The sequence below is a fragment of the Staurois parvus genome, unplaced genomic scaffold (genome assembly GCF_062004578.1).
Source record: "Staurois parvus isolate SC_StPar_1 unplaced genomic scaffold, SC_StPar_1.0 ptg000670l, whole genome shotgun sequence".
NCBI lineage: Eukaryota > Metazoa > Chordata > Amphibia > Anura > Ranidae > Staurois > Staurois parvus.
This window is the reverse complement of record NW_028318466.1, coordinates 3,006,943-3,032,592: the sequence shown is the minus strand read 5'-3', so window position 1 is coordinate 3,032,592 and position 25,650 is coordinate 3,006,943. Positions and strand designations below refer to the sequence as shown.

The following is a 25,650-nucleotide window of genomic DNA, read 5'->3' as shown; positions in this document are numbered from 1 at the left end:
GCAGTGGATCCTGGGTTTCTCCTGGTGCACGACAATGCCAGGCCTCATGTGGCAAGAGTATGCAGGCAGTTCCTGGAGGATGAAGGAATTGATATTATTGAATGGCCCCCACGCTCGCATTACCTAACTCCAATAGAACGCCTCCGGGATATCATATTTTGGTCCATCTGACACCGCCAGGTTGCACCTCAGACTGTCCAGGAGCTCAGTCATGCCCTGGTCCAGATCTGGGAGGAAATACCCCAGGACACCATCCGACATCTCATTAGGAGCATGCCCCGACGTTGTCAGGCATGCATACAAGCACGTGGGGGGCCATACAAACTACTGAGGACCAATTTGAGTTGCTGCAATAAAATTTCAGCAAAATGGACTAGCCTGCTGCATCATTTTTTCACTTTGATTTTCAGGATGTCTTTGAATTCAGTGCTCTTTAGGTTGATGATTTTAATTTCCATCAAACGATGGGGCATCCTTACGTTCCTAACACATTACCCAGTCCATATCAGTATAGATATCCAGCATGATATTTTTCCCCATTGAGATCTGACGTGTTTTCAAAGTGTTCCTTTAAATTCTTTGAGCAGTGTATATCTGTTATTTGTAAGGCACTGGACTGTTTTGTGTATGCCATTCTGCTGTCTTTTTTCCTGGCTTGCAATACGTACTGAGTAAGTGAACTCAAGTAGGGACACAGATGGAAAAAAAACGACGGGGTTTTACCACTCTACCAATCCAAACAAGTTATTAGCAACCCTCTTACTAGGAAAGCGTGGTGGTAAGGCACTTTTTATTTTGGATCACATGCTAAACTAGCCAAAATGAAAAAAGTTTTGGCTTTTGATAAACTATACCTTAAACTCCCTAGCGGTCTGATTATGTCAATATTTCTGTGCTCAAAGCAGTACATATTTTTGCATGGAAATCTGTCATTTTCTTATTGTAGGCCTGTAATTTTTAGGAATAACTCACTGAAATCTGTCCGAACAAGAGTCTAGTAAACATCCCGGCTATGATAAAATTTGAAACACGAAATCATAAATTATAATCATAAAAATATTAATACAATAATAATACATTTAATTCAATAATAATACATTTAATTCAATAATATAATCAAACCAAAAACACTGAAATTTGAAATAGAGCGCCAAGTTCGCATATCACTGAGCTTAGTTGCAAAATCGTTTTCAGTGTCTGATGACGAATGGATGCCATGAAGGCTTCTCAGTTTCAAGACAGAAAGAACAGTAAAAATGCAGGCAGGGCACAGGACAAAGCACTCAGGACAAAATGTATGTGAAATGGTTTGATACAGTAATGTTATACTATGTGATTTTAGTGTATTTAGTGAATGTAATTTTTTAACATTTTTAAACTTCCCGCACGTTTCGTACCCAGTACGTCCCGACGTTCGCAGGGACAGGAACCCGGAAAACGGATGCCGGCATCGGCCAGAGGAGATGGCCCGGGGACACTGCAGGGGGGACATCGTGGGAGCGAAGGACAAGTGGGATCCCAGAGCAATGCTGCAGGGTAATCCCGAGTGTAGCTCGAGGTTACAGCTTTTGGTACTGAAAGTTAACCCCGGGCTACGCTCGGGAATGCCACCAGGGAGGTTAAGTAAGACTGAGAGATCAGCCACGTGAAGCCACAGTCACCCACAATAATCCATCAAAAAATTGTCTGTTGCAAACTATGTGAAATCTGCCTACTTATGGTGTGTTATTTTACATGTGATTGTAAAATGACTAGTTTTGGAGGAAGGATCAATTGAACAGATTTGAAAGCCTTCTCCAAATACAAACCTTTCCCCAAATATAAGCTTTCTGCAAGATGTTAGCCAGCGAAAGACATACTTAATACTTAAAGACTTAATGATTGTGCCTTTGGCAAGCTATAGACATTACAAAATTAAAATGGTATTAAACCATACAAACACACACACACACCCACCAGTCACTTTATTAGGTACACCCTGCTAGTACCGGGTTGGACCCCCTTTTGCCTTCAGAACTGCCATAATTCTTCGTGGCATAGATTCAACAAGGTAAACATTCCCCAGAGATTTCGGTTCATATTGACATAATAGCATCACGCAGTTGCTGCAGATTTGTCAACTGCACATCCATGATGCGAATATCCCGTTCCACCACATCCCAAGGGTGCTCTATTGGATTGAGACCTGGTGACTGTGGAGGTCATTGGAGTACAGTGAACTCATTGTCATGTTAAAAAAAACAGTTTGAGATGATTTGAGCTTTGTGACATGGTGCATTTTCCTGCTGGAAGTAGTCATTAGAAGATGGGTACACTGTAGTCATAAAGGGATAACCATGGGCAGCAACAATACTCAGGTAGGCTGTGGAGTTTAACCACTTCCCGACCGGCCGTTGTATATAAACGGCCGGACGGTGGCACTGCAGGGTCAGGTGGCCGTCTATAAACGGCCTCCCTGCACCCTGCTTGTGCGCGCTCCCTGGGAGCGCGCAGCACCGCGCTCCGGTGCCCGCTGTGTCCTCCGGACACAGTGAAACACCGATCGTCGGACGGGACCTCTGTACGAGGTCCCGATCATGTGATCACTGATTGGCCAATCAGTGATCACATGCAAAGTAGTAAGCAAGATGTCACTTCTGACATCATTGCTTACTATGTGTGAAATCTGTGAATGATCACAGAGGTCACATGGTACAAGGCTATTCACAAAAAGCCTTGTACCATGTGACAAGCTGTGACCAATCACAGCTCACTCAGTTCTTCTCAATGAGTGCAAGAATGCACACAGAGAGAAAGAGAAATGATTGCTTTTACATCCTATATGGGTGTAAAAGCAATCAGTGTAAAAAAAAAAAAAAAAATTCTTCATCACCCCTCACAAGTAGTACAGTGTCATCATGGTGACACTGTACTGCTAGGGTGACAGTATGTAAAAAAAAAAATTAAATAAAAAATAATAATATAAAAAATAAAATAAAAATGTAAAAAAAATGTTTAAAAGTTATAATTTTTGCTTATAAACTAATTTGGATTTTTTTTTTTTTACTAAAAAGATAACGGAATAAATTTTGGCTAAGATTTATGATGAAATATTATTTATTTGCAAAATTTTATAAAAAAACCACTTTTTTTCAAATTTTTTGGACATTTCATTTACATAGCAAAAAAAATACAAATCCCAGTGGTGAATAAGTACCACCAAAATAAAGCTTTATCTATCTCAAAAAAATGGTAAAAAATTCATTTGGGTACAGTGTTGCATGACCTCGCAATTGTCATTCAAAGTGTGATAGCGCTAAAAGCTGAAAATTGCCCTGGTCAGGAAGGGGGTAAAAGTGTCCGGTCTGGAAGTGGTTAAACGATGCTCAGTTGGTAATAAAGGGTCCAAAGTGTGCCAAGAAAGTATACCCCACACTATTACACCACCACCACCAGCCTAAATCATTGATACAAGGCAGGATGGATCCCTGCTTTCATGTTGTTTAAGCAAAATTCTTACCCTATCATCTAAATGTTGTAGCTGAAATAGAGAATCATCATCAGACCAGGTAATGTTTTTCCAATCATCTATTGTCCAATTTTGGTGATCCTGTACAAGCTGTAGCCTCCATTTCCTGGTCTTAGCTGACAGGGGTAGCAGCTGGTGTGGTCTTCTGCTACTGTAGCACATCTGCTTCAAGGATTGACGTGCTGTGCATTCAGAGGTGGTTTTCTGCATACCTTGGTAGCAACGAGTGGCTATTTGAGTTACTGTTGTCTATCATCTCAAACCAATCTGACCATTCTCCTCTAACATCAACAAGGCATTTTTGTCCACACAACTACCACTCACTGAATATATTCTCTTTTTCGAACCATTCTCTGTAAACCCTAGAGATGGTTGTACATGAAAATCCCAGTAGATCAGCAGTTTTTGAAATACTCAGACAAGCCCCGTCTGGCACCAACAACCATGCCACGTTCAAAGTCACTTAAATCCTTCCCCATTCTGATACTCAGTTTGAACTTCAGAAAGTTGTCTTCACCACGTGTAATTGCCTAAATGCATCTACACTGGCTGGCTGTCCTGATATCACTGTATTTGAGTGTCGCCAGCCATTATCTTTGATCACCACAGCAGAACAATGTCACCAGACGAGTGCTGTCAGTCAGTATCTCTATTCACCGCCACCCACTCACAGTGTCCCTAATCACCACCACACCAGTTATAGTGCCTCTGATCACCACCACACCAGTCTTATTTTCTCTAATCATAGCTACACCAGTTACAGTGTCCCTGATCACTACCACACTAGTCATATTATCTCTAATCCCAGCCACATCAGTTACAGTGTCTCTGATCATGGCGACACCAGTCATATTATCTCTAATCACAGCCACTCCAGTTACTCTGTCTCTGATCACCGCCACACCAGTTACAGTGTCCCTGATCACTGCTACACCAGTCATATTGTCTCTAATCACAGCCACGTCAGTTACAGTGTCCCTGATCCTCGCCACACCAGTTATTGTGTCCCTGATTACTGTCACACCAGTTACGGTGGCCATCATCATCGTAACACCAGTCATATTGTTCCTAATCACAACCACACAAGTCATATTGTTTCTAATCACCTAATCATTAATGACATTTTCAAATGACTCATTATGCCTTTCAGAAAATACCTTGGAGTGTTTGCTTTCCAAAATGGGGTCATTCTATGGGTATCCACTGCCCTGGTGCTCCAGGGCCTCCAAGGATGTTTTAGGTAGTCAGGAATTTGGATGTGTACTTTATGTTCCTTGAAAACCCAAAAAGTGGTCCTTGGATTATGGGCCCCTCTGTGCATATAAAAGTCTCACACATGCAGTATCCCCATACCCAGGAGGCATTGCAGAATGTATCTGGGGTGTACTTGATAACTATCCCTATGCTGTGTGTGAGAAATAACTTTTAAAAAATGGCAACTTTGTGAGAAAAAAAACTATATGCAATTTCCTTAATTTCTTCCAAAAAATTGTGCCAAAAAATTGTGACAAAAAAAACCAAAAAACAAAAAGTGGTCATCTGGGGGGTATTTGTACCGTACTGGCATTTTAGGGCAAGGACTGATCAATTTTCAAATATATGTACCACAGTTTGTAAGCAGCATAACTTTCACACAGACTAAATATTATACACTGATTTGGGTTATTTTTTACCAAAGAAATGCCGCAGAATAAATTATGGCCCAAATGTATAAAGAATTATTTGCAAAATTTTCCTTTTATATAAAAAAATAACAAAAATCAGTGGTGATTAAATGCCACCAAAAAAGTTCTCACAATATGATAAAAATTTCATTTGGGCACAGTGTTGCATGATTGAGTAATTGTCATACAAAATGAGGGGGGAAAAGTGTCCAGTACTGAGGTGGTTATATGAATGTCATTGATGCTCTATTTTCTACTAAATTTTCTTTTCATGCCTTTTATATTGTTAAATTTAAAGATTATTACGGAAAAAAAACTTTATTACACTAATGCAACTTTTATGTAATTTTTTTGTGAAATGGTAAAGTTCAAAGTGAAGTATGCTTTTTACTTTATATGTACTTCATTCCCCTACAGAGGCACTTACTTAGGTGTTATCAATAGCGTGGACAGGAGTGGCTCTGCCCTTTCTTCTTCCTGCAAACACTACAATTTACATAAACAGGTTCACATTTATGGCTAGAAGCAGAATAAGAAGAAATACTTGCTGTTGGTTTTCCTTTTCGGCTTCTAGAATGATCTGGAGTTTGAAAAAATCATATATGAAAGTATCATATAGAAGAAAAAAGAAAAACTTACCAACCATCAAAGTTGGTATATAGTTTCTCAGAAGCCATTGCCATATTTTTTTTTCAATTAGAGAAAACGTCTTACCTAACAACAAGAAGTTTATTGAAGCAGGGTATAAGCTCTTTGACTCCATAGTCATTTATATTGTTATTATCCAGCTCCAAAGCAATCTGTTTCTTGTAGTGGTTCAACACAAAGCAGACTGCTCCACAATCCGATGAAGATGCATCACAAAAACTGAGTTTAATGTAATCTGCACATATTCCTTTGGCAGCCAGCTTCCCCACCTTCTCATTCTGTGTCTCACTTATGCATCTCACCATCCAGATGAAGTGAGGCAGTGCGTGAACCCGATTGTACCCCATAATAGATGCTCTGGGCAGGCTTTTCAGGTGAGATTTGACACTTTTGAAAAGGTGTTGTTTTAGAGCTTTTCTCTTCACTTTTAAGGCAGATGCTGGCACTAAGCACTTTAGAAGGTTTTCTTTTGGTTTTGAAAGCAGTCCACAGAGAAAAAGATTAACAAACTGGAAGTGGTCCTTATTTGTAAATGGATCAGTCCGATTTTTTTTACTTGCACAAACACAGGAAAGCAGGGAAGGACTGTCTTCTTCAATTTCTTGGTGTTTACAATGATGGAAATATTTTAGAAGATCTGGAGTACTACTTTGATCATCAATGACAAGAAATAAGGCAGTAAAAAAGGACTGCAGTGTCATATGAAAAAATTCAAATGAAGTATTGTCACCACATCCACTATACTGTTCCACAGGTCTAAGGAAGCCCAGCTGAAGATCATTCTCAATAATGCGATGAAAAGTAATATAATCTTGGTCAAAAACAAAGACTGAATTTTCCATTCCATTGTAGGCAAGCCGTCCAATAGACAACAAAGTGTCCTTACCAACTGTAAAAGCTTCAGGTTGGCTTGCTGTTTTTCCTTTAGTTGAGGCATTCAAATAAACTGCAATTATGCGTAAAAAGATGTCCGTAAGCGTTACTGAATTGCCCGAAAACTCATGATCCTCATTCATGGAATGAAAGTGTTGATAAGACTTAAATATTATCCAGCAAAATAAAGGGATTGAACATAAGCTGCTGAAATTGTGGTTGGCCTGTAAATGGTTTAACACACACTGCCGAACACTGACATCTTTGAAAAACAAGCCAGTGTACTCAACTAGGTTATTGGCAGAAAAGCCCCGCAGCATGATTTTCTTACGGACAAAATTTGCAGATATCTGACAGCCTGTCCTTGCTGTCAGGACTTTCTTTGATCCTTTTAACAACTTGCCACTTAGTAAGTGCACGAGTAATGCAACAGGGTGGGTAGCATCAATGGGTGATGAAACTTCAGGGACACTGTTTATATCAAAACTTGAATGAATCTCATCGAAGCCATCAAATGTGAACAATACACTCTCTGGAAACCTACAAATATATCTAAACACTTCTTCTGAATCATAGTCTGGCCTACAACAATATCTAAAGATCAAGTCACTCAAACACAGCTCAGTGCTGGATGTAAAAAAGTAAAATGTCCGGCATCGAAACCTAAAAAAGAATTTTATATCGCTATAGGACTGTCCTTTGGCCCACATGTTTTGCATTTTCTGGATCAAAAGAGTCTTCCCCATACCAGCATCACCAAAGATGAAAATTGTTTCACCGAGCTCATTAATCATCCCAGTGTCATCAAACAATGAAGTTAAGCCTCCCACACGACCCATAGTTTCATCCTTGTCATTTATTAGTTCCATGACTCCATCAACATATGTTTCCTGAAGCATCATCTCCTCTTTCTGAGTGTAAGACTTTATGAACTTTGAATCACAGCACAATTCCTGTTTGAGCTTTCTGCTGTACAGTGATACTGAAAAAACAACCAAAAGTGCTGATTAAAGCAAGTACTTTGTTATAGTTCATACATCTGATATATAATAAACCCTGCTATCTGTGACCCTATAGAAAGTTAGGGCACACAAACAGCCACATGTATAAACACAGATCTTTAAAAATACTGTTCTTTTTACCCTCGGTCATGTGATCTCCATCCCTATTTTCATTTAAGCATGTCCTGAGATGGGGCAGAGCTATAAAAAAGCAAGTCACATATACAGTGACATCACAATAGCTAATCCATGCCCTCCCTTCCAGTCCATTCAGAATGGAGTGAACTGTCAAGTCAGGCATGCTCCCCACCCCCTAGGTCAGGCCTTGAAATTTCCACTCGCCTGCTCGCATTTTGCTAGTGGAAATAACATGGGGGTGAGGGCCAGATCGATCAAACAGCCGATGGATATAGAGCGGGGTGCCGGCACCAGAGGCGGAATAAGCTTTCAGGCATTACGCACTCACACACTACCCAAGGGCCCAGAGTCCTTAGGAGGTCCTATGACAGGCTCCGAGTCCGGTCCGGTGAGAGGAGAGAGTGACTGACAGAGCCCAAGCAGGAAAATCCACAGACTGGTGAGAACTCAGCATGTAACAGCGGGAGGAAGGGGGTGAAATGTCTGTAATAGGAGTGCTTAGAAACGGAGTGTGACAAGCTGAGAGAGCCAGAGGGCAGGTGTGTGTGTGTGTGTGTGTGTGTGTATGTGTGTGTGTGTGTGGTGGTGGGGGCTCTGTATTCACTTTATGTAGTAGGGGGCCCTGTGTGTGTTCTGGGGGGGCGCATTGTACTATAATGGAGACCATGTGTTCTAAGAGGGGGTTGTGTGCTCATAACCTCAAATTATGGGGGGACGGTGCCATAATTGTGAGTATCAGAAATACCAATCACCCCCCCCCTTTTTGCCCCCCTTCCCCCCTCTTTTTCTCTCACCCCCTTCTCTCTCTCTCACCCCCCTTTCTTTTTTTAAAAGGGGGTAGAGGACATGGCTATGGGGGGGGGGGGGGGTGAAGGAGGGTATATATTTCTGTAACTGTATTCTGCATAAAACATTTAACAGTGTCATTTAATGAGAATTTAATGAGGGCGTGTTTAGGGAAGGGATTAGGGGCGTGGCAGGGTAGCGGTTGGGTGGGGAAACTGGTAGCGGGTAACTGTTAAGGCCTGCTAGTAGCTCAGGACTTGAATTTTAAGCCTTGCCCTAGGTGGATCAGAAGGTTGACTAACAGCAGACTCCGCATAGTATGGAAGGGAGTATAATAGCTCGGATCGTAGTAGGATAAAAATAGCAGTTGGACAGGACATATATAAAAGGTCTAAGAGTACTCATAGGATACACAATCCTTTAGCCATTAGCTAGCCTTTAGCCCTCCCCTTCCATATCATTCAAAGCAGACTCCATTTCCAGTCAAGCATATGATCCGCCTAGGAGGTGGAGCACATAATTGACTGAAAGTGCACACCATTCTGAATAGCCTGGAAAGAACTGATTTGGAAGAATAGAGATTACATGACCTAGTAAGATAGCCCTGTATAGTAGCATGTGGCTTACTTTGTTAAAAGGGGATACTGTGATGGCAACCATGTGTAGGCTCTATGAGAATCACCAGGTATTTTTTTGTTATAGTAAACATGTATATTAAAATGTAAGAGCACAAACAGTTAACAAATGTAATCAGGAAGGTATAGTCACCAAAAACTCAAGCTGAAAGTTTCCTGTAGCAGAAAAGTTCTCACACTCCAGTCCAGGGCTACAGCCAGGACTCAGCAGTGACAGAGAGGAGGGAATATAATTTTACTGCAGAGAACACAGTTAGCCTACTCCTAAAAATGTCAGGTTCTGCAGAGATTGTCGCATTATAATCAAGTATGGCCATGAGTTTTCACTCATGATAACCCTCTCAGCAACAACTTGGCTGAAAATTCTGGGGAAGATCTATCTTATCATTACATTTCATAAGCCATATAAGGACCCTGTATTTCATAATGTAATTTTGCATGTATATTGTTTAAGGACATAGTGAGAAGGGACTAAAGGAATCAAAAAGCTCTCTGACCAAATCTGTACATAGCACAGTAGAGCCTTCTTGGAACAGAAGGTATTCATCTTTCTTATTACACCATATGTCCCAAACATAATGTTAATATTTCTCATATTAGGGCAGTGGGCAAAGCAATGCAGATTATTTCTGTACACCCCAACTGGCCAATGCACACTGAAACCATTTGTGTACAGTGCAAAAAAGCCCAATATTATAGAGCCATTTCTTCTGCATAGGAATAAATATGATACCTTACTGAATCACATAGAATGTTATAAGATGGCTGTATACTCCATTTTGTTTATGTTTTTAGAACTTAATATTTTTAATTATACATATACATATACATATATATATATATATATATATATATATATATATATATATATATATAATATATAGCGCTGAGCAAACTGTTGGCGCTATATAAATCCTGTATAATAATAATATTTCAAGTTGTTCACTGCAATAATTTAATCCTAAGATTCTTGTAGAAGTCTGTAGCTCTGCTTGCACAAAAAAAAGTAAACTTTCATACCAGGGTCATTGTTCTTAATATGTAAACACTTGACTTGTTCTGAAGCTTGAAAATCAATTTCTTTTAGCCAAGGAATAAGATCAAAGTAAGCCTCTGCGACCTTCTGAAGGATGTATATAAAAAACTCGGCTGCTTCCTCCCCCTTTTTCTCCACAAGATCAAGAATCTGACGAACCTGCAACAATGAGAGGGTATGGTATGTATCTTTACATGTTCCCAAATGTTAAAAGTCCCCAACCAGAGAAATGTGGCTCTTAATTTTCTTTGATACTGCTCATAGCCGCCTGTAAGGTTGCTGTGTTACCCTTTCTCTTTAGATAGTTTTGTGTGTTTACAATGTAGACATATCTGTGGTACATTACAGCACATTTGTAAACATGTTTATTGGTTGCACATATGATGCAAATCCAACCACGTGCTGCAATTTCAGTATATACACATTGTGAGAAACAGAAGTAAAGTACATTCTCATTGATTGTTCCTTTCATGTAACAATAAAGATTTTTTTATTACTGATATTATAAATTGTCTCTGCAAGATATTCATTTATATCCTGTACTATGTGTCCGCAAAGCCCTTAGACATCATAGAATACAGTCCAAAAGTCCTGCTTTTTGAGACCTTGAAGAATAAAAGTATTTTAAGAACAGCAGGTGATAAACATGTCCAATGGTATCTACATAGATATTGAATTGTATATGATTACCAGGAAAAAGAAAGAAGGGAGAGTATAGTATTACACCACCAGATAAAGTTTCTTTTATCCATCAGTCTCCCCTTCCATATAGCCCCTGCTATGTCCAACTTCAAATTTCCTTAGGGTGCATTCACACCTGCGAATGAATGCACCAGAAATCTGATTAGATGTGAGAACCCCAGTGGAGCATCCATACCCTAATAATTATTAGCTGTGGGAGGCAGCTCCATTGAAAGCAATGGAAGGCTGCCAACTCCTGCAGCCAATCGCTGCCACTTGCTCATGCAAACTGCCTGCGTCCAGGGCTGATAACCTGCATGTGATCGCTGAATGAGGGAGTACATGTGTGTGGCCATGGGAGCTGGCAGCCTCCCATTGCTTTCAATGAGGCTGCCTCCTGCAGCCAATCGTTGGAACCCCCTCTGGTGTTCTCGCACCAGAGTGAGGGTGCATTCTCAGGTATGAATGCAACCTTAACCACCTTAATACCACATCATTGTAAAAAAAAGTGGAATGGTGGGTGCAAATTTCTGGAGCATCATTTATATATAGTGTTAAAAAACACAGATCAAAGGCAAAATGAAAAAACAATCAGACCCTTGCTTTCTGTGTGAAAGCAGTGATCTAATTACATTCTCTTTCTGGAGTGAGATCTATAGTTCTGCAATCAGTGAAGCTCATGCTCCTGATTGGAGAGCTGTGGCTCGGACTCAGTAGGGTGAGTGTTGGACCTCTGCTGTCAGGGGACAGGCTTCTCTATTCAAGCTCTGGCTTGAAAAGAAAAAAAAAGTGTCCATTGTGCATGGGGGTGGGGCGGTGCACAACACAAGGCACGGTTTACTTTTTGTTTTGAAATGTTACAAAATTACATTTCATAAATTTCTATGCAATGCAGTTCCCCTGCAGTGTAAAATGCAGCAGTGCATATTTATGCAACCTACCTTAAGGTAGTGTGTAAGAACAGAGCACATAGAAAACAATTGTTTTCTGTGTCTTGGCTTTAAGCCAGTATTGATGTTTACAGATTAAAATGATTTGTAAAGCGTTACATTTTTTAATTAAAATAATAAACATGTAATACAATGGTTTTGCACAGAGCTTCCTGATCCTCCTCTTCTGGGGTCCCCCGCTTGTGCTCCTAGCTCCTCCCCCCTGCTGAGTGCCCCCATAGAAAACTGCTTCCCATGGGGGCACTCCTGTGTGCGCTATTCTGAGCTGGGCTGTTTGCTTAGATTCAGACACACAGTCTGGTTCAGCCCCGCCACCCCACTCTCTGCTCACAGGTTTTAAACTGACAGCAGCAGAAGCCAATGGCTCTGGCTGCTCTCAGCCAAGCTTGTGAGAGCGGGGAGAGGGGAGAAGAGCTGTTGCATACCTGCACATCGCTGAACCGAGATCAGGCTCAAGTGAGTATTTAGGGGGGCTTTGGAGTGTACTGCTATTAAAAGGCTTTATTTTAGCCTCAATGCAGAGAATCCAATAAGGTATAAAACCTTTTACATTTAGAACCACTTTAAAGGTGCTTATGTGAACTGATGTGAATAAGTACTTACACTGAAGGTTCAATTTGACTTTAAAATAGCTCTAACACATTTTACAAATTACCTTATCTGCCTGTGTGCCACACAGCAGCACAAATTCAGCATCTTCTTCTGAAAAGTATCCATGGTTTTTCAAATTTTCCAGCAAGCAGTTGATGTTTTTTATAGATTTAACCAATGTTTCCCGACTTTTAAGAAGTAACTGAATAGAAGACCTAGGTTGGTGTTTCTTTGTTTCCATAATTGGTGATCAAAATAAACGCATGCTGACAAAACTCGATGACAGTCATTTGAAGGTCTCTTAAGAAAATTTAGTCTCTGTGAAGAAATAAAATGGGAAAGTTGCAACAATGTAACAAAAACACAAGATTTAGAGAACAAAAAGAAAACACACCAAAGCTGTATACATATATATTTAAAGACAACTTGATTTTTCATGCCATTTTTAAACAAAAACAAAATGTATGGATAGTGACAGAAGAGCGCACTGAACACATGTCTGTGCTCCATACCACAAGTGCATGCCAAGGCAATAGGAAGGGTAGATCAGGGACATTGCCTACAGTTCCTGGTCATATAGCTCACTGATTACCAATTTATACCAATGCAAGACTATACAACTAAGCTCTGATTTATACCAATGCAAGACTATACAACTAAGCTCTGATTTATACCAATGCAAGACTATACAACTAGGCTCTATTACAATTTTTTTAAAAGCTTATCTCTTATCAAATTTTAAAATTATATATTAATTTCAACATTTCAATTATTTCTACCCTACTCCTATTAATCTGAAGGATCTTTATGTTTGTAAACTTACTTTGTGAAGATCTCACACATTTATGTCCTTGATATCTGTGACACATAATTATTATACCCTGTAAGTAGGCACTACTGTGTCACACATTTCACAGAGCCTGCCTTCTGAAGTACAGAGGTGCTGAGAGGAGGAGTTAGAGGAGGTGGAGTCAGTACAGGAATCACTGCTTGCAGCAGCAAGGTGCCATGGGATATGTAGTTCTTAGAAAATGTAGGTGAACATTAGAGTAAAATCTGTAAAACATGCAGGGAATCCTGGAAGTTGTGAAAATAGATGGCTAGCAGACAGGTAGAACTCACATGAAAGGAGATTTTTTAAGCAAGCTTATATTGAATTATCAAAATAACTATTTGCTATTACAATGGTAATGTTACAAAATTAAAGTGTATGCCTTGATTATAGAACTCCTTTAGCCTAGGTTCACACTAGTACTGCTGAATATTCAAGCGTTTTTCAGTGCATTTTTGCATTTTTGTAGCATGTCTTACGTGCGTTTTTATGCTTTTTTTTTTTTAAGGAGACTGGTTGTTAAGCATAAAACCCTGCCAAAAACATGCCAAAAAAAGCAAATATATGCTTTTTTTCATGCACTCCAAATGAGGTCTATGGGGACAAAAACACACTATGTTGTATGACTTTTTTTCAAAAATTGCACAGCACACCATGTTGCATTGATGTGACATAGAGAATAATGCGATTACCTATGTCATGCACTGCATTGTGATGGCAGACGCAGGAGAAATTGCAGGATTGTGGCCAGAAAGGAAATGTATTTATACTTCTTGCAAAGGCTGTTTATCCAACACTAATCAGTCCTTTAAAACACATTATGCTTTTTAAGATGGCCATAGATGGATCAAATCTTGGCTGGTTCAGCAAGGACCAAACAAAATTCAATCCATGTATGGGCAGGCTGGTTGTACTGAAGTCTATCCAATCGATAGACTTCAGTACAACCAGTTTGTCGGATTTTTTTGCATGTGATTACTGCCCACGGCTATAGCCATAATCATTGTGTTCCATCGGCAGGGAAGGCTCCCCGCACAGAAAACAATAGAGCTGCAAGAGGGATTAACCCATCAACACTGATTGTGTTGATGTGGGAATCAAGCACTTTTCTTACCTTCCACTTGTCATGGAAGGAAAGAAATTTGTATAATCTATGGCTTTCTTTAGTTACATTTAAAAAACAAAAACATAACGAAGGCAGTAAAGACAGTTTTGCAGAAAAACTTAAAGAAACAAAAAGTTGTATGGCCCTCTAAGTATTTTCTTCTTCCTCTACCCCTCTCCAATCCTATTGAGGGCTCAATTTAAGCAATGTACACATAACCTCTAGATCATAACATATCAATCAATATCCATTTGTGGACATTTCTAGACATGGATTATAGATGTTAAAAATGTAGCTAGACATGCTCAGATTGTTTATATTTAGGAAGTGCATTTTATACCAATTGGACATAAAACTGAAAAGATGATGCCTGTGCATTTTTCCAGTGTGACATAAAAGCTTTCCTTGCAAGCTAGAGTTGGTACTTAGCTTGTGCCGCGTGCCGGATGTGGCCCTTTGCTTGCTTTTATCCACTTCTTGGGGCACTTTTCCTTCCAAGGATATGAAGCACTATTCCTTCCATTGACACCAACGATTGGGCGCTATTCCTCCCACTGACACCAACATTGGGGCACTGTTCCTCCCACTGACCCCTGTGATGGGACACTGTTCCTCCCACTAACACCAGTGACGGGGCACTGTTCCTCCCACTAACACCAGTGACGGGGCACTGTTCCTCCCACTAACACCAGTGACGGGGCACTGTTCCTCCCACTGACACCTGCGACGGGGCACTGTTCCTCCCACTGACACCTGCGACGGGGCACTGTTCCTCCCACTGACACCTGCGACAGGGCACTGTTCCTCCCACTGACACCTGCGACGGGGCACTGTTCCTCCCACTGACACCTGCGACAGGGCACTGTTCCTCCCACTGACACCTGCGACAGGGCACTGTTCCTCCCACTTTCACCTGCGACGGGGCACTGTACCTCCCACTGATACCAGAAATGGGGAACTAATTATCCCACTGACACAAATGATGTGGCACTGTTCCTCCTATTGACCACCAAGCCTAGGGTATTGTTTACTCCCACTGATGCCAGGGCATTTTCTACTCCCAGTGGCCACAATCTGCCCCCCCCCTAAAGTTTGAAGGGCAGTAAACTGGCCCTTTGTGTCAAAAGTTTGGAGATCCCTGTCCTAGACCAATACAAACATGTCTTTAGAAAGAATACAAGGTGAAAATACAAGTTAGATGTAAGAAAACGATGTATTTGTTTCCACTACTTTACTATTTGAGCACAGGATCAGAAAACATGTAAACGTTGCACTGCATCTCTTACAATTGGCTATTCTTATTGCAGTGTACTGTGTCTGAAGTGTATTATAATAACCTGCAGTAAATGTTACCCTATAAACAGACCAGGTTTTTCCAATCTTTTCAGTATGAGGGCCACACTATATATTTTACAAATTTTCTCGGGCCACAAAAATTAACAAATGATTCAAACTGAAATGAATGAATAATTCACCAAGAAATAACCACATCAGACTCCCTTTTTGCATCAGACCATCTGCCATCACATCAGAGCCCCCCTTTCATCAGACTCCCCTTTCAAATCAGAAGATCCCCATTTCACATCAGAGGCCCCCCTTTAACATCAGTTTTCCCCTCCTTTACATCAGAAGCCATCCCTTCACATCAGCGTTAGTGCAGAGCAAATCTCACAGTGGGATAGATGTGGCCCTTGGGCCATAGATTAGAAACCCCTGAAATAGACCAAACCTTTAGTAAAATGTAAGATTGAAAGAGGATATACTCCCCTCCTCTTCTTCGCTCCCTGCCTATACACTTGTTCACGGAGGCCTCTCCTCAATGCAAAACACATGAAAGCCCACTTGGAGTTTTCAAAAGTTTTTTTTGCAAATTCCAAGTGGACTTTTATGTGTCTTGCACTGCCACTTCCTTCTAGCCACTCTGTCATGAAGTCCAAATCGGTGGAGGGCTGCAGTAATGGTTGTCCTACTGGAACTTTGTCCCATCCCTACACAGGATCTCTGCAGCTCATTCAGAGTGACCATTGGGTTCTTGGTCACCTCTCTTACTAAGGCCAGTCTTCCCCAATTGCTCAGTTTGGTCAGGCGACCAGCTCTTGGAAGAGTCCATGTTGTGCCAAACTTCTTCCATTTGAGAATTATGGAAGCTGCTGTGCTCTTGGGAACCTTCACTGCAGCAGAATTTGTTTTGTAGTATTCCCCAGATCTGTGCCTTGCAATAATGTTTCTGAGCCCCGCAAGCATTTTCTTTTGACCTCATGGCTTTTGCTCTGATGCATTATCAGCTGTGAGACCTTTCATATAAAGGTGTGTGCCTTTCCAAATCATGTGTAATAAACTTAATTTACCACAGTTGGACTCCAATCAAAGTGTAGAAACATCTCAGCAACCATCAAGAGAAATGGGAGGCACCTGAGCAAAATTTCAATTTATTGCAAAGGATCTGAATACTTATACCAATCTGATATTTCAGGTTTTCCTTTTTCATAAAGGTTGGTGTAGGGATATTAGAGCGTGCAGTGTTAATCAAGCATCTAACAACCGATCGTTTGTATACCTTTAGTGGGATGTCAGAGTGATGTAGAAGAAAGGATTTTAGCGTGTAAGTTATGGGTCAGTTGTTGGACTTCTGTACAATGGACTGGACTTGCTTTCAAAAAGTTTGATGAGTCGGCAAGACCAGAAGATGTGGATCATGTTGCTTTTGTCTGTGCCACAGTGCCAACAGGTGTCAAGCATAGAAGGGTACAATTGATCATTCTATAAAGCTCAAATGGTAAAACTTTAATAAAGCTGCAAAATAACCAACTATAGATATTTTACCAAATCTAATTGTATTTAATCATATGCTTGTTGAAATTCATTATTGAAACAAATAGTTCTTTATGCTTTTAGTTATTTCTGCAGTGTATGGTGATGTAGTCCTCACTCCACTAACTAAAACAATTTAGATAATTCATTACTTGTTAAACATTAACTACCTTTTGAAGAATTCAGGGCATAACACATGTCCAAACACAGGGAGCACATAGTGTAGCTTAGAAAAAATGTAATTGATTTATGGAGTTGAACAATGGTAAACAACAAGTCCAGCTGGATTTATTCACACTATATTCCTTTTTCCTGCTAGGTTTACATGTATGGAAATTGTGGTTGATGCATTTTCCTTGCATTTTTTTTTTTTTTTGCATTTTTTTAATACATTTTGAATTTTGTGTGACTTTGCTGATTGCCAAGGAGGGGGCAGCAGCCAGCGTCCTTAACAACCTGTAAACAACATGGTCGTTAAGGAGTGAGTGGCCACCCTGTCCTCAACAACCGATGAGTCATCAGCTGTCAGCGGCATTTCCTGCTGGCAGCTGAATATAAAAAGACCTATTACTGGCAATAAAAAAAGAGAAAAAAAAAATCCCTCCATGATCCCTCCATGCAGTCTGCCAGGTCAAGAAAGGGGGGGGGGGAACCATATCAGGCTACATGCCCTCAACATGAGGGAGTACTTTGATGTTGATTAGGACAAGGGCTTCTTGGGTTGTGGTTGTGGGTCTGCGAGGGGGGGGTGACTCATTGGGATCTGGAAGACTCCATTAGCAGAGGGGTCCCCAGATCCCATCTCCCCTATCTGAATGAGTATGGGGTACCCCTATTCATTCACCGAAAAAGTGTCAAAAGCAAAAAAAACAAAGTTTTTTTCAAGTCCTTTGTTAAAAAATGTTTTAAAAAACTGTCCCCTGAAGTAGATCCAATGTCAAATATAATGAACGCCACCGCCACTGCTGACCCGAATAAAAAAAAACAAAAAAAAAAAAACAAAAAAAACTTTGCTCCCAATGAAGCTCCAACCGTCTGCATGCCCAGGTCGATGATATCACAAGGGGGCGGGTCAATAACATTAAGAATGTGGCGGCGGCTGCCCACTCCTTAGCAACTATGTTGTTTACTGGTTGTTAACCACTTGACCTCCAGAAGATTTACCCGCCTTTATGACCGGGCCATTTTTTGTGATACGGCACTGCATTACTTTAACTGACAATTGTGCAGTCATGCAATGTTGTACACAAATGAAATTTATGTAATTTTTTACCCCACAAATAGTGCTTTCTTTCAGTGGTATTTGATCACCTCTGGGTATTTTTGCGCTATTAAAAAAATAAATAAATAAATAAAAAAAAATAAAAAAAAATTATATATATATATATATATATATATATATATATTTTTGTTTTGTTTTTTTTTTTACTTTCTGCTATAAAACATATCCAATAACAAAATATAAAAAAGATCAAAATTCTAAATAAAATTTAGGCCAAAATGTATTCTGCTACATATCTTTGGTAAAAAAACATCCCAATAAGCATATATTGGTTTGTGCAAAAGTTACGTCTACAAATGGCGGTATATATACTGGAATTTTTTTTTTATATACTAGTAATAGCAGCGATCAGCAACTCATAATGGGACTGCGATATGGTGGCGGACAGTCTGATACTATCTGACACTGATACTTTGTGGGAATGAGTGACACTAATACAGTGGTCAGTGCTAAAACATACACTGTCACTGTATTAATGACGCTAGCTAGAAAGGGGTTAAACACCTAGGGCGATCAAAGGGTTGTGTGCCTAGCCAGTGTTTAAGTGTACTGTTTTTACTAGGTAATCTGCTAGATTTTATTTCCTGAATAAAATCTAGCAGATTGCTGGTGACATAACATAGCTCTGCTTTGTTTACATAGGCAGAGTTGTGTTATGTCAGTCACCTCGTGATCAACAGGTGCCGACACTCATCCATTGGCCAGCACCTGTTGATCAGCTTCTGCTGTGTCCAATCACAGCAGAAGCGGCGCTCCGGCGGGAGTCAAGGGCCGAAGCACAAAATCACGTTTATATATGTGACTCTGCACAGAACATCCGCCCTGTAGCAGTAAATCTGCTGTAGGGCAGATGTCAAGTGGTTAGGGACTCCGGCGGCCACCCGCTCCTTAACAACAAGCTCACCCCCAACTCACACAAAACGTGCAAAATGCATAAAAAAAGTATCCAAAACACATTACTTGCATTTTGCAACGGTTCTATTGAAGTCTTAAACACGCAAAACGCAATCTGCCGCAGGAAAAAAAAAGTTCCTGACCCTTTCAAAAATCTGCACTGCCTCAAAACACACAGATGTGACCTAGATCAGGGCTCAAAAAGTCCTGAGCTACTAGCCAGGTCTTAGGAGTTACTCGCCACTAGTTGCCCCACCAAACTCTTACCCTGCCATGCCCCTAATCCCTCCCCTAAACACGCCCTCATAAACTTTCTCATTAAATGACACTGTTAAATGTTTTATGCAGAATAAAGTTACAAAAATAAATATATACCCCCCTGCACCCCCTCCCCCCCACAGCCATGTCCTCTACCTCCTTTTCACCCCCCTTCCCCAGCCATGGGAGGGTGAAGGAAAAAGAAAGGGGGATGAGAGAGAGAAGGGGGTGAGAGAAAAGAGGGGGGTGAGGGGGGGGGGGGGAGGAGGGGGTGTGATCAGTATTTCTGCTGCTCACAATTATGGCACCGTCCCCCCATAGTGTGAGGTTATGAGCACACAGCCCCCCTCTTAAAACACATGGTCTCCATTATGGTACAATGTGTCCCCCCCAGAACACACACAGGGCCCACCTACTACATAAAGTGAATACAGAGCCCCCATCACCACACACATCTCCCCTCTGGCTCTTTCAATCTGTCTGAGTTCTCACCAGTCTGTGAAGTGTCCTCCTCCTTGGGCTCTGTCAGTCTCTCTCTCCTCTCAACAGACCGGACTCGAGGCACGCTTGCACAATCCACCCTGCGGCCCTCCCCATCCTTTCAGGAGCCTGTCATAGGACTTCCTAAGGACACACGGTCCTCGGATACTGTGCGAGTGCCTGAATTCCTGAAAGCTTAGTCCGGCCCTGGAGCTGGCACCCTGCTCCATATCCATCAGCTGTCTGTTCAATCTGGTTGTCACCCCCACGTTATTTCCACTCGCCAATGCGAGCAGAAATTTCGAGCCCTGACCTAAATCCATAGGAAATCATGTTAAATGAACTGTAGTGTGTTTCTGCAAACTGGAAAATGCACTGAAATCCGCTTAAGTGTGAACAAAGTAAATGCACATTCTAAAGGAATGGAGGGTGGAAACTGAATATATTTATCGGATATGTGCACTTTAAATATATATTTTACCTAGAACTATCAAATGTACCTTTATTTGTCTTCATATTCACACTTGTAATGCTTGGCACAGTTGGAGATTGAGTGTCAAAAGGGCAGCAAAGTGTATAAAATACATGTGAATTTGCTTACAGTTGAGGAGAGCAGAAGGATCAAATATTGCTTGTCCACCATTGTCCAATCACAGATGGGAGCAAATCCTTGATTGTTAATCTAGTGTATTTAGCAGAGAGATCCAACGCCGGGCTGTGTAATGTGTCAGGTGTGCCTGGACTCAAGTTTTAGGTAGGTTAAAAAGTAAAATAATTGTGCATGATTCACAAGAGAGTGCCAATCACTAGACAGTGTTAACCTTAGATTGTACGCCCCTTGAGGGTTAGGGACTGATGTGAATGTACATTATACAGTGAGGAACAGAAGTATTTGAACACCCTGCGATTTTGCAAGTTCTCCCACTTAGAAATCATGGAGGGGTCTGAAATTCACATTGCAGGTATATTCCCACTCAGATACAGAATTTAAAAAAAAAAATTCAGGAAATCACATTGTATGATTTTTAAAGAATTTATTTGTCTTACACTGCTGAGCATAAGTATTTGAACACCTGAGAAAATCAGTGTTAATATTTGGTACAGAAGCCTTTGTTTGCAATTACAGAGGTCAAAGGTTTCCTGTAGTTCCTGACCAGGTTTGCACACACTGCAACAGGGATTTTGGCCCACTCCTCCACACAGATCTCCTCTAGATCTGTCAGGTTTCGGGGCTGTCACTGAACAACACAGAGTTTCAGCTCCCTCCAAAGATGTTCTATTGGATTTAGGTCTGGAGACTGGCTAGGCCACTCCAGAACCTTGATATTCTTCTTACGGAGCCACTCCTTGGTTATCCTGGCTGTGTGCTTAGGGTCGCTGTCATATTGGAAGACCCAGCCACGACCTATCTTCAATGCTCTGACTGAAGGAAGGAGGTTGTTGCTCAAAATCTCACAATAAATGGCCCCATTCATCTTCTCCTTAATACAGTGCAGTCGTCCTGTCCCCTTTGCACAAAAGCACCCCCAAAGCATGATGTTACCACCCCATGCTTCACAGTAGGGATGGTGTTCTTGGGATGCAACTCATCCTTCTTTTTCCTCCAAACACGACAAGTGAAGTTTAGACCAAAAAGTTCTACTTTGGTCTCATCTGATCACATGACTTTCTCCCATGCCTCCACTGGATCATCCAGATGATCATTGGCAAACTTCAGACGGGCCTGAACATGTGATGACTTGAGCAGGGGAACCTTCCGTGCAATGCATGATTTGAAACCATGAGAGTGTAGTGTTCTACCGACAGTGACCTTTGAAACTGTGGTCCCAGCTCTCTTCATGTCATTGACCAGCTCCTCCTTTGTAGTTCTGGGCTGATTTCCCACCTTTCTTATCAGTGATACCCCACGAGGTGAGATCTTGCATGGAGCCCCAGTCCGAGGTAGACTGACAGTCGTCTTTAGCCTCTTCCATTTTCTAACAATTGCTCCAACAGTTGATCTATTTTCACTAAGCTGCTTGGCAATTGCCCCGTAGACCTTTCCAGCCTTGTGGAGGTCCACAATTTTCTCCCTGGTGTCTTTTGACAGTCTTGCCCATGGTAGTAGTTGGCGTCTGACTGACTGTGGGGTGGACAGGTGTCTTTAAAGAGCTCAGACATGTGCTACTAAGTTAGATTGAGTGGAGTAGAGGTGGACTTTTTAAAGGCACAGTAACAGGTCTTTGAGAGCCAGAATTCTTGCTGTTTCTTAGGTGTTCAAATACTTATGTTCAGCAGTGCAAGACAAATAAATTCTTTAAAAATCATACAATGTGATTTCCTGAAATTTTTTTTAAATTATGTCTCTCAGAGTGGGAATGCACCTACAATGTGAATTTCAGAAGCCTCCATGATTTCTAAGTGGGAGAACTTGCAAAATCGCAGGGTGTTCAAATACTTCTGTTCCTCACTGTATATGTAAAGCACTGTGTACATTGACAGCGCTATATAAGTACCTGTAATAATAACCTGCAGAAGAAGCCTCACATTCTCTTACATTGATACATTCCTGTATCAGACTATACTGCCAGACAGAAAAGGGACTCTGAGGGCAGATTCATATCCATCAAGAAAAAGGTCATGCTGACAGAGCATGTAAAGTGCCAGAAGCTGCATGCACTGTACACTCATGTGTTAAAAAATCCTTTCCTCCAAAGATCACACAAGATCAGGCACAGGTGCAAGTTTGCTTTAGACTAATAGATTTTCTAATGAAAATTCTCAGTACACTTGATAGAATGTTGTTCGAAAATAGATAAGAATTTTGTTTGCTTTTAACATTTGATTTTCGATCTTGTTCCTTCAAATTTTCTTGCCTCTGCAAGTCATAGACTCTGAACAATGTCAAATTGCCATTTATTTTTCTTTTAGGATAGGACAGATCAAAGAACAGCGATAATTTCTGACTAATTATATTACTGTCTGGGTCCTTATCTGGGAGATTTCTCCTCACTTTCTATTTGATGCATGCCAGACAAAACAGGAAGACAGGAAAACCTTCCCACTTCCACTTTATTTCATGTGTGCCACACAAGGCAGGAAATGATGGGAATCCCCCAACTGGAACTGAGACTGCAATTAAAATATATATTATAGGCAGCACCACATCCTTGCTTTTTAGAAAATACAAATGATACCAAAACACGGTTCTACTCATTCTTTGCAACAAACTGAAACAGTGTTTCTGCTGAGTAACATTTCTATCAAAGATCCATCTGATTTGGTTTGCAATCTGCATATTATGATTGATGTTGAAATAAGTTGTAAACAGTCACACTACAGAATATTTTACTTCTTTAGGGTTTTTGTGATTGACCAGAGTTCAAGACTGTGGTCTCATGAACACATAGTTATTAACCACTTCCAGTCCGGGTCAATTCTGACATTCCTCTCCTACATGTAAAAAAAAAAACATTTTTATGCTAGAAAACTACATAGAACCCCAAACATCTTATATTTTTAAGCAGAGGTCCTGAAGAATAAAATGGTGGGTGTTGCATATTTTTATGTCACACAGTATTTGTACAGAGGTTTTTCAATTGAAATTTAAAAAAAAAAAAAAACACGCTTTAATTAATTTTAATGCACAAAAAACACAATATAATTCGCAATTTTTTTGTAAAATAGAAAAGATAATATTACACCGAGTAAATAGATACCAAAGATGTTATGCTTAAAACTGCATACGCCTATGGAATGGCACCAAACTACAGCAGCTAAACATCTCCATAGGTGACTCTTTAAAAGCCTTTAGAGGTTACCAGTTTAGAGGTATACAGGGGAACTGGTGCTGGAATTTTTGCTCTCGCTCTGACACTGGTGGCAATACCTCAAATGTGTGATACGATCATTTACAAATGCATGTGGAACTGATGCATGCATTCGCCTTTGCGCATGAGCACTTTATAAAATGTATTTTTTACGCTATTTATTTTTTTAGATTTTTTTAAAACTGTAACTTTAATTTTTTATCTGAATTTTTTATTTGTCTCAGGAACAGGATGCCACCGGTTGCCTTCCTGTAAAAGGAATCCAGTGGCTATTTAGCCGCTTGGACTACTTTTACAACACACATAATTGCCGGCTGTACAGAATGATATCTTGGTCAAAACTGCAGCAGTAGCGATGGTTGTGATATCACCCTTTCCATCCAAGGATGTTCGGGTACGTCCAATGGACGGGAAGTAGTTAAAGCTGTAGTGAACCTTATAAAAAGGAGGATCTATTCATTAGGTGGTTTAACAAAAATCAGACTAATTCCGCAGGCAGGTAACAATCAAAGATGGTGTATGAAGTGCAGATCACTATAACAAAAAGATTTTTGTTTACTGCAGTCAGATGACTGGCTGCACATCCCCACTGTTCTTTACACTCCATGCTGAAACAAACCTCAGTTCCTTTTCTGTGAAAATAATACATGTGGAAATCAAGCTGTCATCACTATTCTGAGGAAAAACCTGTTACACAAGTACAAGATACAGCAATGTGGTAGAGTAAATAGTAGGAACCATTTCTACATTTTTTGCATTCCAGATACACAAGCACACTATACCAAAGAGGTCAATATAGACCAAACAGAAATCAATAATATAAAGAACTCCAATGAGCATTAATAATTACTAAAATTGATACAAAGTTTATACTTTTAGGACTCTTGCACACATGTGCCAAAAATGCCACATTTTTAGGCAATTAGGCATTTTGCTGATGTAAATGCAGCCTACTGTTTTTACTGAGGCAGTACACACAGGCACATAAACTAGTGCCGCATATCGATCAGTAAAAAAAAAAACAAAAAAAAAAAAAAAAACTACTGTTCAGCATTTTATGCATGTACACACAAATACATGCATATACAGTGCCTTGAAAAAATATTCATACTCCTTGAAATTTCCCACCAAAAATGTAAATGTATTTTATTGAGGTTTTATGTGATAGGCCAACACAAACTGGCACATAATTGAAAAAGTAGAAGGAAAACGATAAATGGTTTTTAATATTTTTTACAAATATCTAAAAAGTGTGGCTTGCATTTGTATTCAGCCCCCCTGAGTCAATACTTTGTAGAACCACCTTTCACTGCAATTACAGCTGCAAGTCTTTTTGGGGATGTCTCTACCAGCTTCGCACATCTAGGAGGGTGAAATCTTTGCCCATTCTTCTTTGCAAAATAGCTCAAGCTCTGTCACGTTGGATGGAGAGTATCTGTGAACAGCAATTTTCAAGTCTTGTCACAGATTCTCAATTGGATTTAGGTCTGGACTTTGACTGGGGCATCCTAACACATAAATATGCTTTGATCTAAACCAATGGTCTCCAAACTGCGGCCTGGGGGCTGGATGTGGCCTTTTGCTTGCCTTTATCTGGCCCTCAGGGCACTTTTCCTCCCACTGATACAAGACACTATTCATTTCCTCCCACCAACAATGGGGCATAAT

The 25,650-nt window shown here is 40.5% G+C and overlaps 1 protein-coding gene across 2 annotated transcripts in view; it reads right to left on the bottom strand.

Moving 5' to 3' along the window:
• The window catches only part of NOD1 (nucleotide binding oligomerization domain containing 1), an 86,432-nt gene that overhangs the window by 35,426 nt on the left and 25,356 nt on the right, over positions 1 to 25,650 (bottom strand). For both annotated transcript variants that reach the window (XM_089652066.1, XM_089652068.1), the window contains exons 2-4: positions 12,576 to 12,829; positions 10,274 to 10,448; positions 5,887 to 7,675 (exon numbers count right to left, since the gene is read on the bottom strand). In XM_089652066.1, the coding sequence (XP_089508192.1) occupies positions 5,887 to 7,675; positions 10,274 to 10,448; positions 12,576 to 12,752 (2,141 nt within the window). In that variant the 5' untranslated portion in view covers positions 12,753 to 12,829. The remainder of the gene's footprint in view (positions 1 to 5,886; positions 7,676 to 10,273; positions 10,449 to 12,575; positions 12,830 to 25,650) is intronic.